The sequence below is a fragment of the Schistocerca serialis genome, chromosome 1 (genome assembly GCF_023864345.2).
Source record: "Schistocerca serialis cubense isolate TAMUIC-IGC-003099 chromosome 1, iqSchSeri2.2, whole genome shotgun sequence".
Lineage (NCBI taxonomy): Eukaryota > Metazoa > Arthropoda > Insecta > Orthoptera > Acrididae > Schistocerca > Schistocerca serialis.
In genome coordinates, this window is record NC_064638.1 from 668902832 (window position 1) to 668918474 (window position 15643).

At 39.8% G+C, this 15643-nt stretch overlaps 1 protein-coding gene across 3 annotated transcripts in view; it reads left to right on the top strand.

Moving 5' to 3' along the window:
- Nucleotides 1-15643, top strand: part of LOC126479952 (ARF GTPase-activating protein GIT1) — a 223215-nt gene that overhangs the window by 162704 nt on the left and 44868 nt on the right. For all 3 annotated transcript variants that reach the window (XM_050103828.1, XM_050103830.1, XM_050103827.1), the window contains exon 10: nt 923-1054. In XM_050103828.1, coding sequence (XP_049959785.1) covers nt 923-1054 — 132 coding nt within the window. The remainder of the gene's footprint in view (nt 1-922; nt 1055-15643) is intronic.

Below are 15643 nucleotides of genomic sequence, written 5' to 3' on the forward strand. Positions count from 1 at the left end.
TTTGTCAAAAATGTTCTGCAGCTGAGGAATTAAACATAGACACAACATTAAAACTACCAAAATTGAGACCAGTCAGTAGAAGCACTCAAACATGTTTTGTATCTGGGTCATCAGTCCTCCAACAACCAGTGTTGATGCTTTAGGGACTGGCTTTCAAGCAGTGTTGAAGATTCACGGGAACATACACAGATTCACTCTGGTTTCGTGCTCTGTTATTTAGAAGCTCTGATTGCTTGATAGGTGAATGTGAGGGCTGCACACCATATGGAATTACTGGCAATCTTTATCATTTGTGTGTTGTTAATTTACTTAATCTGTAAAGAAAAGTTTATTGAAATCACATGTTCCTTTCTTGGTCTTTGTTTGCACATATGTCGGAGTATAATTCACATCATGTTTCTAATCATCCTGTATTACATGCCCGGCAGTTCCTTGTCGAATATGCATTGTTACTGCAATTCTTGTTAATTTGAGTGTGTATGTTCATTTATAGTACTACTAGATAAATTATTCTTTAATTTATATTTCATTAGATGTACTGTTAGTGATGGGATCGTTTGAACCCCTTTTGGTATTTTCTTCATGTTGTTGAAAGATAAGTGTTAGCAAAAAGTTAATGAACTTACTGTTGTATCAAATTTTAATTTAATATTACTTTCTTACATTTCACTTAACAGGCTGAAATTATTATTATTATTATTATTATTATTATTATTATTATTATTATTATTATTTGATTAAAACTTGATTAAAAATTTTCAAGCAGTCAGCAGATTTTGTTAATTTTGTCACATGTATTGAGTATGACATTGCTCACTGCCTCTTAGACCTCTTATTGCTGTCATTTCGTAGTAGAATTTTTCATGTTGGAAGAGAAGAGGGAAGTGGAGCATTTGGTTAATTTGTCACTGACTGTCAACAGGACCAATCTCCTTCAACGTCAGAGGAGAACAGTACTGCATCTACAATAGAGCATACACTTCGTTTGCAGCTTGCTACTTCAGAAGCAAGAATGGATGAACTCAGATTGCAACTGAACATTCTACAATCCACGGTATGACATTAAAGATCTAACTGTCTTCTTTTAAAACTGTTGGAACTTCTCAATTATCCATGTACTTCTCTGCTCTGTGCATAGGCAACTAATGAGATAGTTTCTAAATACTGTTTAAAGAAAGTTTAGATTTGCATTGTGTTTAAGCCAATGACATAGTTTATGAGTATGTGGAAGAAAAATCAAAAAGTCATTATCAAAAAAATTTAGAACCCTTCACATACATTGGGGGATATACTTATCAGTAACTGTGTTTCTTTACTGTGTTTATGGGAATACTTTTTACTGATCGTGTGTGCTCCTGGCATCTAGTTGTAGTCTGCTGCACCAGCTGTAGCTTCTGTTTGTTGTGAAATATAGCTCTTAGGGCTTTGGGAAGTACACATACTACCAAATAACATTGTTTGAAAGATTCTCCCGCAGTATCCTTACCACCAAAGTAGCTTCTCAATGGGGCTTGAGAAGTATACTTACCACAAAATTAGTGTACCTTTAGTAGACAATGGGAAGTGTACTTATCACCAATTTAGTGGTTTCACAAAGTTTTTGCGAATATGCCTTACTGTATTTGCATGTGCCTGACTTCTTGTGGCAGTACATTTGATCATGTGTACAAAAACTTCCATAACAATCAGTTTCTGTTTATAATGAGATCATTACTGTTGTCATTTGTGAAGTTGGAAAAAACTGCTTCGTTTATACAGTGGAAAACACACTTACCACCAAAATAACAGCTCACAAGAGAGCCATGGAAGGTATTCATACCACCATAGTTTTTGGTTCTAAGTCACAAAAACAAAATCATGTAAAAAAAGCAGTCAATGGATCACAATTCTAATAAGATACAAAATAAAACTGACTGTCTTGAGTTGCTGCAAAAAATACATCCATGAAAGGCGGTAAAAAATTTGCAACATTTGTTGCTGCAAAGACTAAAAGAAGAGATTAAAGAATTTAAAAAATTAAAGCCTTCTAAATTTGTTCATGGAGACTTTTTGGGGATTAGGGAAAACTGAGAAACAGAAGTTTAGTGGTAGTGGGAGGAAAAAATGGTGATAAGATGAATAGTAATAGATGGTACAACTACTCTTTGTTTTGTGTATTTTAAGTGAAGCAATCACCAGAAGTTCGCTGTGAAAAATGCAGTCCTTTAGCTATGAACCTGTCCAGACCCATCAGCTAGTTAATAGGGGGCTCCCAGAGGGTGGGTTAGTAGTTCGTTTGGTAATTGGATTATTTAAGGGGATGACTTCCAACACATCATGTATGAGACAGTAATAAACTGTCTTCCTATTTTTGATGTGTCGGTGCTTAATAGCCATCAACTTGCTTTAAAGGACAACATGATGTATGTAAACTTAGTTTATTGGTTCCAAACAATGCTTTCCAAATCCACACTTTTGCTATGCACATGCTATGATCTTAATACTTTCATCAATACTACTATGAACTGTTACTGCAGTCTCCTCTTGATTGTTGATTCACATAAGCTCAAATTAGTAACTCCAGTAGCTCTGCTCACACTAGAAAAACTGACAGTTGCTCTGGGTGATAAACTCATTAATTAACAACCACTTGACTTCTTGATACAATACTTCCTGTCAACACTGTCTTCAGCTTTTACTGCAACCAGTCCTTATCTTTATGATTTGCCCAACACTTCCAGCCCCCTACGTACTTGCATTATCACTTGTTATATACTGGTACAATACCAGTGCGACTCAACAATGCTCTTGCTGTTGAAAAGGCACATAATGTACCAAAATATATATTTGAAGATGGTATCTCTTCTTTAGGACGTGTCCGAGAGAACAGATACGATCAGTGACTATGCAGCTCGTTAGAATGAAATTACAATGAAATGAATACACTTAGCTGCATACAGGCATTGATATAAGTCAACGGAGACAGTTGAAAATGTGTGCCCCAACTAGAATTCGAACCCGGGATCTCCTCCTTACATGGAGGCATGCCAGAGACAAGTCCCTGCAGTCGCATTATCCTCTGTGTCCTCGGTGGCTCAGATGGATAGTGTGTCTGCCATGTAAGCAGGAGATCCCGGTTTTGAGTCCCGGTCGGGGCACACATTTTCAACTGTCCCCGTTGACTTATATCAATGCCTGTAGGCAGCTAAGGATACTCATTTCATTGTAATGTACCAAAAGTTCCAGAATGTCATACTCACCAGCTAGCCTTGCTAACCAATGGGAAACACACACAGTACTCTTATAGCAATCGCATAGCATCAGTTTGAAATCTGAATGAACATGAAACTTGTTATTTTTCAGATGTACTGAACATTACCAGAAATGTAGCTCAAATTATAAATTACAGTCTTCTAGACCCAGCTAGGATTGAACCCAGAATCTTAGGATTTGCAGTCTGAACATCCATGGAGCACACTCACAACAAAAGATATTTCTGAGGAAGTCTTAGGAGCAGTAAGCAAGTCACTGAGTGCAACTAATGTGAAAAAGCACATGTCATATTCAGTTGGCCAGCCAGATCATGGTTGAATAACAAAATTTATTGTGCACAGTCAACGTGTTCAATAACCTGTGAGGTTTCATGTAATTTTTCCTGTATGTACATTGTGTGATCTGGCTCCCTCATATTCGGCAGCTTAAACAAACGTGCTGGCACTATGTTAACGATCTTCATTGCTTGAGTCACACCTGCTGGGGTGCCGATCGCTCTACCCTTCTACGACTGTATCAGGCGTCGATTCAGTCCCATCTCGATTACGGGAGCCTGGCTTATGGTTCGGCATCGCCTTCCACATTGCGGCTGTTTGATCCTATTCTTCACTACAGGATTCGACCCACAGCTGGAGCTTTCCACACAAGCCCTGTAAAAAGCATACTTGTTGAGGCTGGTGTCCCTCCATTGCGGATCCAGCACCTACGTCTACTGGCCGCTTATGCTGCACATGTTTGTAGCTTGCCTGGGCATCCAAATTACCGTCTCCTGTTCCTTAACTCTGTTGTCCATCTTCCAGAACAGCGGCCCAGATCAGGGTGTACGATCGCGGTTCGCGTTCGGGCTCTTCTCTCTGGGCTTGAGTTTTTCCCTGTCCCACGTCATTTCCGGGTTCATATAAGTATACCCCTGTGGTGTGTGCCCCGCCCATGTTTTGGCTGGATTTGGCACAGGGCCCGAAGGACTCTGTCCCTCCTGAGTGATGGTGCTTTATTTCCATCCTTGCTGCATTTCGCGGCTCTGACATGGCCCATACCGACGGTTCGATGGTTGTTGGTTGAGTTGGTTATGCTATTACTCCTGGGAATCATTCTGAACATCGCTCATTGCTGACGACTGGCTGCAGTGTTTCCACTGCAGAGCTTGTCGCCATCTCTCACGCCCAAGAGTATATCCGCTCCTGCTCAGGTGAGTCCTTTGTTATCTGTAGTGACTCTCTGAGTGGTTTACGAGCTATCAACCAGTGTTTCTCTCACTCTTGTCTGGTGATGGCTATCCAGGAGTCCCTCCACACTCTTTCCCATTGCGGCCGCTCTGTGGTCTTTGTGTGGACTCCAGTTCATGTCGGCATCCCGGGTAATAAATGTGTTGACACGCTGGCCAAACAGGGTTTCGGTGCACCGGCCTTGGAGATTGGCCCTTTGGAGTGTGATCTCCAATCAGTTTTGCAGCAGAAGGTCCTTGGCACCTGGGATGATAAATGGCGCACCCTGCCTTCACCCAACAAACTTCGGGTTGTCAAGGAGACTACAGGTTTGTGGCACTCTTCCTTGTGAGCCTCCTGCAAGGACTCAGTTGTTCTCTGCCAGCTATGCATTGGCCACACCTGGCTGAAACGCGGTCATCTCTTGCGCTGTGAGAACCCACCTACCTGTTGCTGTGGATCATTTTTGACAGTGGTCCACATCTTGTTGGCATGTCCGCTTTTAACTGTGCTCAGGCAGACGTTTGCGTTGCCTGATACGCTCCCTGCACTTTTAGCAGATGGCGCTGCAATGGTAAACTTAGTTTTGAGTTTTATTCATGCTGATGGCCTTTATCACTTGATCCAAGGGTTGGTGCCCCCCCCCCCCCCCTCTCCCCCTCCCCGAGTCTGACCTTTGGCCTACGGTTTTAGATTGGGATTTATAGTGTCTGTGTGCTTTTAATTCCTTTTGTCTCGTCTTTGTCTGTGTCTTTCTTGTTCTCCGTCGTCCCTTGTCATCTCCTTTGCTTGTTTTTTATCCCTTGTGGGTGCTTCATGGTCATGGAAAAAGGGACCAATTACCTTTGCAGTTTTGTCCCTTCAACCCCCACAAACCAACCACCACTATGTGATCAAAAGTATCCAGACACCCCCAAAAACATAAGTTTATCATATTATGTGCATTGTGCTACCACCTACTGCCAGGTACTCCATATCAGCGACCTCAGTAGTCATTAGACATAGTGAAAGAGCAGAATGCGGTGCTCCACGGAACTCGAGTACTTCGAACATGGTCAGGTGATTGAGTGTCACTTGTCATATGTCTGTAAATGAGATTTCCACACTCCTAAATATCCCTAGGTCCACTGTTTCCAATTCGATAGTGAAGCGGAAATGTGAAGGGACACGTACACCACAAAAGCGTACAGGCCAACCTCATCTGTTGACTGACAGGCACTGCCGACAGTTGAAGAGGGTCGTAATGTGTAATAGGCAGACATCTATCCAGACCATCACACAGGAATTCCAAACTACATCAGGATCCACTGCAAGTACTATAACAGTTAAGTGGGAGGTGATAAAACTTGGATATCATGGTCATGCGGCTGCTCATAAGCCTCACGTCATGCTGGTAAATGCGAAACGACGCCTCGATTGGTGTAAGGAACGTAAATATTAGACAATTGAACTGTGGATAAACTTTGTGCGGAGTGATGAATCATGGTACACAATGTGGCGATCCGATGGCAAGGTGTGGGTATGGTGAATCCCCGGTGAACGTCATCTTCCAGCATGTGTAGTGTCAACAGTAAAACTCGGAGGCGTTGGTGTTATGGTGTGGTCGTGTTTTTCATGGAGGGGGCTTGCACCCCTTGTTGTTCTGCGTGGCACTATCACAGCACAGGCCTACATTGATGTTTTAAGCACCTTCTTGCTTCCCGTTGTTGAAGAGCAATTTGGGAATGGCGATTGCGTCTTTCAACTCAGTTGAGCACCTGTTCATAATGCACGGCCTGTGGCGGAGTGGTTACACGACAATAACATCCCTGAAATTGTCTGGTATGAACAGAATACTGAACTGGATCCTATAGAACACTTTTGGGATATTTTGGAACACAGACTTCGTGCCAGGCCTCATCGACCGACATCGATAGCTCTCCTCAGTGCAGCACTCCGTGAAGAATGAGCTGCCATTCCCCAAGAAACCTTCCAGCACCTGATTGAATGTATGCCTGCGAGAGTGGAAGCTGTCATCAAGGCTAAGAGTGGGCTAACACCATATTGAATTCCAGCATTACTGATGGAAGGCAACATGAACTTGTAAGTCATTTTCAGCCATGTGTCCGGATACTTTTTTATCACATAGTGTATTTATGGATAGATGTACATGTACATGTACATGTGCCTAATCTGATGGGCAAAACGATGTAAGAGAGAATGTCTGTTTCTCCATGGGGTCCAGTTTATTATTTTTAGCTAATACTGGGCAGTTGATGTCATAAAAATATTTATATTTGATATCACCTTTTGGTTTAATTGAATTCTAAAGTAGTGAGATTGAACTGTCTCAATGCCTGATTGGGGAACTCATAAAAATGTCCTAATTGTTCAAATGACTGCTTCTGAAGTACTGAATGTATATACTTTGTAATATAGACACTTTTCTAATTCCTTCTGTGTGAAATTCTTCTGTTAACTGGCCTGAAAAAGTGCCTCCCTAACAATTATGCCCACAGATATTATAAGAAAAGTGGCTTTTTTTTAGCAGGCTGCTACTGGAATTTGTTGAGCTATTTCAGTAGTTATTTTGGAACTTTACTGAGCATGAGAACAAAATATGAGTCTTAAATTCAAAAAACTGAGTTTCAGATACGAAAATATTTGTGAGCTTACTAATCTGGATTTTTCCTCAGTTCATCAATGTCTTTCTTCTTGCACTTCTGTCTCATTATTTCAGAATTCAGTTAAACCAAATGGTGAAATCATTATATGTGTTTTGTGACATCAGTTGCTTGGTATTAGCTAAAAATGATAAACAGGTCCCCATGGAAAAATATACATTGTCTCTTACATTGTTGCTGATCAGATTAGGCACAATGTACGTGCACATACGAGTTGCAGTCTTTTCAGATTTATTAACATTAATGAAATATCAATGATCAGCTTGCACTTAATAATTTTAACAGTTCGTCTATCGCAGATTAGCTTTTACACTTGCAGTGTATTGACAGTGTGGCACCATTTTTACAATAAACTTTCCTTGTAGAGTTCAGACAGCTTACTAACATGACAAGAGTTCAGTTACATAGTCACTGAACCTACTGTTTGATTTTTATATTATTTGGATACAAACTGACTTATGTATTAAGTTTATGCGGACTCACTCAAACAATGTGTACATTTTGATGTCTCATTGAGGACTGAGTTGCATTTAGTGCTGTATAGTTTGACTATCAGATACTGACTAACTCACAAATTAATCAAACTTTTTGACTGGTTGTGATCAAGAGGTGTTACGTAGTGAGTGGTCTCCTGTACTTCTAAATATTTACGTTCTGCCAGAGCTTTACTACATACTTATATTGCCAATTTATTACATTTGATTTTGGATTTTTTTATTTATTTTACCACTCAGCTTTTAGCTCTTTACCTCTTAGCTCTGTGGCTGGAAAACTGTTGTGCTATGTGCAGTGCACATACTTGCTTGTCCAGTTGACGGTTAGCAACAAAGCTAATTATTTTACTGTTGTAAGTTATTCTTTAATAGTTAGTGACAAAGGTTACAGGTCCTATTTACTGGAACATCGAAATGACAAGCGACTATCCATGCCACTCATAATAATAATCACATAGAACAGAAATAACAAGATGTGTGAGGTTCTATTCTCAAATAAAATAATAAGTATGTTCATTATATGTCTGACAGGTGAAGTGATTTATTAACTCTGACACAAATATGTAGCAATGTCTGTTCCTTTTATACTTGCAAATTGGTACATCAAATCAAATTAAACAAGATGGCTGACTAGCCTCCCTCTTTCCCATTTACATCTGTTCATTATGAGCTTAAAGACCAGAGTAACTCTAAGATAAAATATTCAGTAGAAAGAAGCCATGGAATAATTGAAGGGAGACAGATTTTCAAATACGCATGTGTAGCATCTTTGACATACAGCATTCACACAATAATTACTCAGGGTTGCAGTTCACTCTCTCTCTCTCTCTCTCTCTCTCTCTCTCTCTCTCTCTCTCTCTCTCTCTGTCTTTGGAAAATATTACATGCAGGGTTTATTATTATTATTATTATCATCATAATTAATGATTGACATGTGTAGATACTGTTCTTCAGTTGAGATGAATGAAGAAAGAGAATTGACTTTTTACAAGTGTTTGCAAAAGACAATACTTTTTCAGAGTGTCGTTAAGTTTTTATACTATTGCTGATCTCATCAGTATCACAATTTCATGTTTGGTGTAAAGTCAGTGTATTGTCGATGGAACATTCTCATGTAAAACAGCAAGAGGTGTGACATGTTCGCAACAATGATCCTCAGGATGGTTACAGGAAATCAGCTCTTGGAATGTGCATAGCCGATAACAAGATTACATGAAACATTCGAACAGCAAGTATCGGAAATGAAACAAGGAAAAAACTTCCCGTGGCTACCCCCGTCAGAGATTAGAGTCCTCCCTCGGACATGGATGTGTGTGTTGCCCTTAGTGTAAGTTAGATTAAGTAGTGCGTAAGCTGAGGGATCGATGACCTCAGCAGCTTGGTCCCATAGTCCTTATCACAATTTAAAATACTTCCTGACAGGTAAAATGGGTTTTAATAAGCTTACATAAGATCAGGACATGCCTTTCCACTAATTCTTTATTCCAGCATCAACAGTATTATGAAAATGGTAGCTTGCTGCTTCCCATATAGAGGAGGAATTAAGTTGTAGACAGGGCGCAACAAAATGACTGCTGACCTTCAAGCTTTCAACTAAAAGAACTTCTTTCAAAATAGAAAAACACACACACACACACACACACACACACACACACACACACACACACACATTCTCTTAATCATGGTGAACAGCAATCTATCCTTTTCATAATGTTATTGTTATGCCATCCTGGACTTGTCAGTGTTTTATTGTCACTTCAACCAAAATTGGGAGTGATTGGGGAAATAGCAGTTTGCAGCAGGGAACTAGCCATGTGCAGCACAATCATTGTGATACTATCACTGACCTAATTTATGCATTCTTCATTAGTGATCAACTGACCGCTAAAAAACAAGTCTTAGGTTCTAGTATCCGGGAAACTGTTCTGACATCTACAAGCACAGTGTTTCAGCATCTTCGCAGGGCATTAATTACAGTGTTTCACAAAATATTTTCAAATGAAGGTAACACTCTCACACAGTTATTGCACCAACAGTATTGACTTGCAAGTTGCGATTATCGACTGGTGGCTTAATTGAGCTAAGTGACCTACATGTTCATAGAGCATGTGCTTGGGAAATCATATCATATTCTTCGTGACACTTTGGTAATTCGGTTTCATGATTAAACATTACACATCACACTTGAGATTCACGTGTTCACACCATCACGTCACCAGCATAATGTTAGTGAACGTTCACATTCTAAGTAAGAGTAGTTCAACTTCTTCCGTTAACTGGCCCAGCTAACAGTTTAATCACTACTGATTCACTCCATTACTGCAAGGATGTGAATATGAATATGGCTAATTCGAGTGCAAACGTCAGTATGATTTCGATCTTGCCCCCCTACTATACAACGATTCAGACTGCCACCAGAATTACTTGTGATTTCAGTTTGTACATATGAAACATCAGTACAAATCAAACAATGGGAACAGTTTAGATGGAGGGCAGGGCAGAAGGTGCGGAGGGGGGAGGGGGTAAGTAGCGGAAAGGAGAGAAATAAAAATAAAAAGAAATTAAAAGACTGGGTGTGGTCGTGAAATGACGGCTGTGTAGTGCTAATGGAAATGTCGTGTGGCTAGGGCCTCCCGTCGGGTAGACCGTTCGCCTGGTGCAGGTCTTTCGATTTGACGCCACTTCGGGGAACAGTTTAGATGGAGGGCAGGGCAGAAGGTGCGGAGGGGGGAGGGGGTAAGTAGCGGAAAGGAGAGAAATAAAAATAAAAAGAAATTAAAAGACTGGGTGTGGTCGTGAAAGGACGGCTGTGTAATGCTAATGGAAATGTCGTGTGGCTAGGGCCTCCCGTCGGGTAGACCGTTCGCCTGGTGCAGGTCTTTCGATTTGACGCCACTTCGGCGACCTGCGCGTCGATGGGGATGAAATGATGATGATTAGGACAACACAACACCCAGTCCCTGAGCAGAGAAAATTTCCGACCCAGCCGGGAATCGAACCCGGGCCCTTAGGATTGACAGTCTGTCACGCTGACCACTCAGCTACCGGGGCGGACTGTGTAGTGCTGAAATGGGAAACATCAGTACTGAAGACAGCAAGTGTTAAATCTATTTACTCATAAACGACCATCAAAAATGTATAGCCATATAGCAGAGATGCAGAGTGGCAGATAGACACAACAAAAAGATTGTCAGAAAATGAGTTTTCGGCCAACAAGGTCTTTGTTGGAGATAGAACATACACACACACGCTCAAGCAAACACAGTTCACACACACGATTGCAGTCTCTGGCTGAGCTACATGAGTGTATGTGTGTATGTTGTCTATTTCCAACGAAGGACTTGTTAGCCGAAAGCTTATTTTCTGACAGTCTTTTTATTGTGCCTATCTGCAACTCAGCATCTCTGCTAAATGGTGAGTAGCAACTATCCTTTTCATAATATTGTTACATATCATCCTGGATTTTCCATCAAAAATGTCTGCCCCACAATACTGGGCTCTTGGACACGCCCATACCTGATATTTATGAACATGCACTTATGTTTTTGCATTCATAGAATGCACAGTGTATTGTTGCTTGTTTCAGTGAGGAACCATCAGTTCTTGCACAAAGTGCAGTAAATCTGCCAGTTAGGTTAAATCTAACAAACACAAAGAAAATTGCCAATCCAGTTTCACAACTTTCATTTTTTACATCGAACGTTCTATGCTGTTCCTTTCTCTCTCTTGAATTGACATTTACTAAACCACATATTTACACCACTTGACTTTATGTTGTCCTGTAAATTAAGATTTTTCTCCCACTAACTTCATAAACACACTAATTTAAAAGAAGGAATGCAAATAATACTTTGTTGTAAAGCCACACAGAAATGTTTTTAGTTCTTAACTGCGAAGAAAGCTTTTCCTTAACCCATACGTACAATTATTTTATTCCAACATTAAAATACACATACATGTTACATCATACATGTAGACCACTGGAGTATTATTCATTCAGTGCGTATGTACAGCTTTCGTCTCAGTGTGAAATAGCTTTCTACTAATCAACACTACAATGTAACTCCCTTCATGTGACAGCAGTATTTAGTGATATACTTAGAGTGATTGCACATGAATTGTGTACAGTAGTAGTCATTCCTTATTCTTTTAACTTAAGAGTGATGACATTTCTAACAGAACTCCATCGCCTGCAGCAAATGTTTGTATTTTCAGTAACTTCTTATGCAAATACCTTGTTCTTTGACTAGGTGTATCTGTCAGAGTAAAATTATTGCTTGTCACACTTTCTCTTGCCAAAGAATATCCATTCTTGGGAATCTGAGGGATTATATCTACCCTTCATTCTTCTGTCTTTTTTTAATTAACTCATTTGGTGTGGAAGTTGTTGACATGTGTTGAAGGTGACTTATTATCTCTTCAAAGGGCTTCACATAATTGCTCCACATTATCTGCAGTATGCCCTTATGAATTTATTTAATTCTCTGAATATCCATTCAGCATGATTCACTTCAGGGTGTTGGATCAATGTTAGTATCTGTATAATCTGTTGATGATCTAAGAAATTTCTCCCATGCAAGTAGGCGAAATTAGTACTCTTGTCGGACAGGAAAGCAAGTGGTTTTCATTTCTTGAAATACGTATAATCCTCCACTAGCTTTCTGATTATAAACTAACTTGTAGCACTTTTTCTGGGATGTAGTTTTACGTATTTCATGAACAGATCGTAAAAGTCTTAAAGGTACTTGGCACCTCAATGTTACTATGCAACTCACCTTTACAGCAAGTGTCTGATGGTTTTGCCTTGTGGCAGATAGTGCAATTTCTCAGTAACTTTTGCACTTCATATACATATTTCATAAATGGCAATAAGGCTTGATTTTCTTGGCACATTTTATGACAACAAAATGTCCTCATGCATATTGAGTTTACCATATGAGCAAGTCTGCAGGAATGCAAATGAACCACTGGTCAGAGTTTTGTGTATATTGATAGGACATCATTAACTATTTTATAGTTCTCTATGAGCATCTCATTTTGATTTTGTTGCAGTTGTTGCTTCAGTGTTCCAAGGAGCATCTGTTTCTTGCAACTTTGATATATTTCTGCTGAAACCGAGGTAATATTTTCTATGGACTTCGTCCTTCATCGATAATTCTCAGAAATTTGAAGGTTGCTCATTCAGTCCCGGAATTTCATGCTGGCCTTCAGGAAGTCATGACAAAGTATCTGCCACTATATTATCCTTCCCTTTGAGATGAATAATCTTAAAGTCAATACACCTGACGCGTTAGAGACCATCTAGCAAGGTGTGTGTGTGCAGCTCTGTAAAAAACTTAATACCTGGTGTCCACAATATGCTTTTGCATGGGTTCCAGCAAGGTAATAATGGAACTTTCTGGATGTCCACATGACTGCGAGTGCTTCCAGTCAAGTATGTCCTCTCACAGTCAGGTAGGATCCAGCGTTTGAAAGTGATTATACAGAATGGAGTTTTTCCATCTACATTCCTCACTTGAAAGAGATGAGCTCCCAAGCTTACTCATGAGACATCAGTAAACAACCAGAAACCGACTGACATGTCTTAGAGACAAATAGTGCAAGTTTGATATTTTCAAATTCCATTTGGCAATTCTGTGACCATTGCCACCTCATATTTTGTCTTAATCAGTTTAAAAGTGTTTCTGGAACAAATCTCTGTTAAACAGTGAAAGACCAATGAAGCCTTTTGATTACTTCCTTGTATGAGGACCAGGGAAATTTGCCATTGAACTGAGCTTTGTGCTGTCGGACAGCACGCCATATAATGCCACACAGGTTGACAAATTTTTACATTTTATCTGGGGTTTACATGGAAATATGAAGTGCTGACTAAATTGACTCCACTCTTAAGGAATCTGAAACATGTTTATTTACAGCCCATGAGGTTTTTATACCACCACCACCACCATTGTTACTGTTGTCATCATCGAAATCTGCGTGAAACGAAATTTGAAAGCTGTTACAGTACAATGGAGGTGAAATGGAGCAATAAAATGGTTCAAAAAGAATTGTGAAAGGTGTATGAATTAGAAGCAAATATTATGATGGACACCAGGTAAGAGGTATTACATCCCATGAATCAATGCTTGATATCCTTCCTTTTGTGTGTCACTTCTCCTTCACGTGTGATGCGCCAGAAGTAGTCAGACATCATTTTTATATCCCGACCTTTATTACCATGTTCCAGAATTTCCGTTCACCATGTTCCTCTGACGTGTCAGTAAAATTTTCTTGAAAATTGTCTAAGTGTAACGTTAGAAAATGTGATTTTAGAGAGACTTTGCATCCTAACTGTTTAAATGACTGTAGCATATCTTCCACTATTTCCTTGTAAATGGGCTGCCCATTCTGGCCAAGGAAATGAAGCACAACATTTTTTAATCTTCTCCAAGCTTGTTGTTCTATTTACATTCTCAAAGGGCTCATCAGATATCAACTTACGTATAACTGCTCCACCAAATATCCCGTCTTCCATCTTTGGAGCCAGATTTGGTAGTTAGTTACACAGGTATTGGAAACAGTTTCTTATTTTCTCTAGTACTTTCACATACTGCTTCATCTGTCCTAATTTGATGTGCAGGGAGGTAGTAAAATGTGATTTCTATTAACCAAATGTTCATTCACTTTGTTCTTTGATCCCACTATCAAGTTTTGCCTCTTAGGCCACTCTCTCCTACTCCAGTGCTCATGATATGCTCCAGTGTCCTATTCACACAAATAACAAAGCATCTTGGTGTATCCTGCTTGTTGGCCAAGAGGAATGCCAATTACTTTAAACTCATGACACACAAGCCACTGGTGTTCTTCACATTTCACATTTTGAAGAATTACTTTTGTGGTACTGTATCTCTCTTATAAGGTGTACTGAGTACATAGTTGGAATTTGTCCTAGCTCAATTCCAGTATGTAACAATACTGCTTTCAAACTTTGATTTGAAGAATCTATAAATAATGTCCATTGCTTACTTTCGTACTTCTGAGCTCCCACTTTCATCGCTACTCTGGCAGTGTTTTTGCATAACATCATTAACTCATCTTCAGCAAAAAATTCTCTAAAGTCTTCATCACAGTTTCTGTGCTTTGAATGTGATGTGCCATGTACAAGTAAATTATTTTCACTGAGACATGATCCCAGAAGCTGAGCTGCGTCTTTTGAGAGACCCATCTCTTACACCAGATTGTTAAGTTCTGTTTGAGTAAGAGGTTTTGCGTTGCTATCAGTACCACATTCGGAATAGTCAGATTCAATACTTTCTTGACTTACCTGTGGTTCAGAGAATTCAAGTGTATCCATTGACAGGAGATTGGCAGCCTAAGGACAGGTCTAATCGCTGAATCTAAGTTTGGATACAAGATTTTGTTCATGTTTTTTTTTCTCGTATAGTGTTATTTTCATCATACAGAAGTAACGATCATTGACATGGTTCTTCTGTTCACACCATGCTGTGGGAATAGTGAAGTTCAAGCACTTGATTTTACCTTCTCTCCACTTCCTTAATTGCACCATGCATGTATGTCGCACAATGTATGGAGCAAATGATTTGTTCTGATCTCTGGGTTCATGCCAAAATAAGCAAAATATGATTTCTGCACAAACTGTGTTGTATGTTGATGTCTTGTACTTATTACATAAGTTCCACAGAGATAACAAAATGTATCTGAGCTATTCACACCCTGCCTCCCTGACCTTTTAACATGGCTTCAGTGAAATAACACCATTGACAGCAACACACATAAGCACCTTCTTCTGCTCACTCACTAATTTCTGCGGTGATAACGGAATGTCATTAGCCCCCTCGACTTACTAATCTACAGGCAGTGCAATGTGGTCACACTTCTGTAGTTGTGGACAAAATCTTCCCAAGTGTTACTAAAAGGAGGGTGTGAGTATTAGTTGAGGATAAGCTGGATGAAAATTATTGGGACTTCAGGCAGGACCAGAGTAAGCATTAGGGCTAATTGTTAAAGGCTCTGAGGCAGATAATTG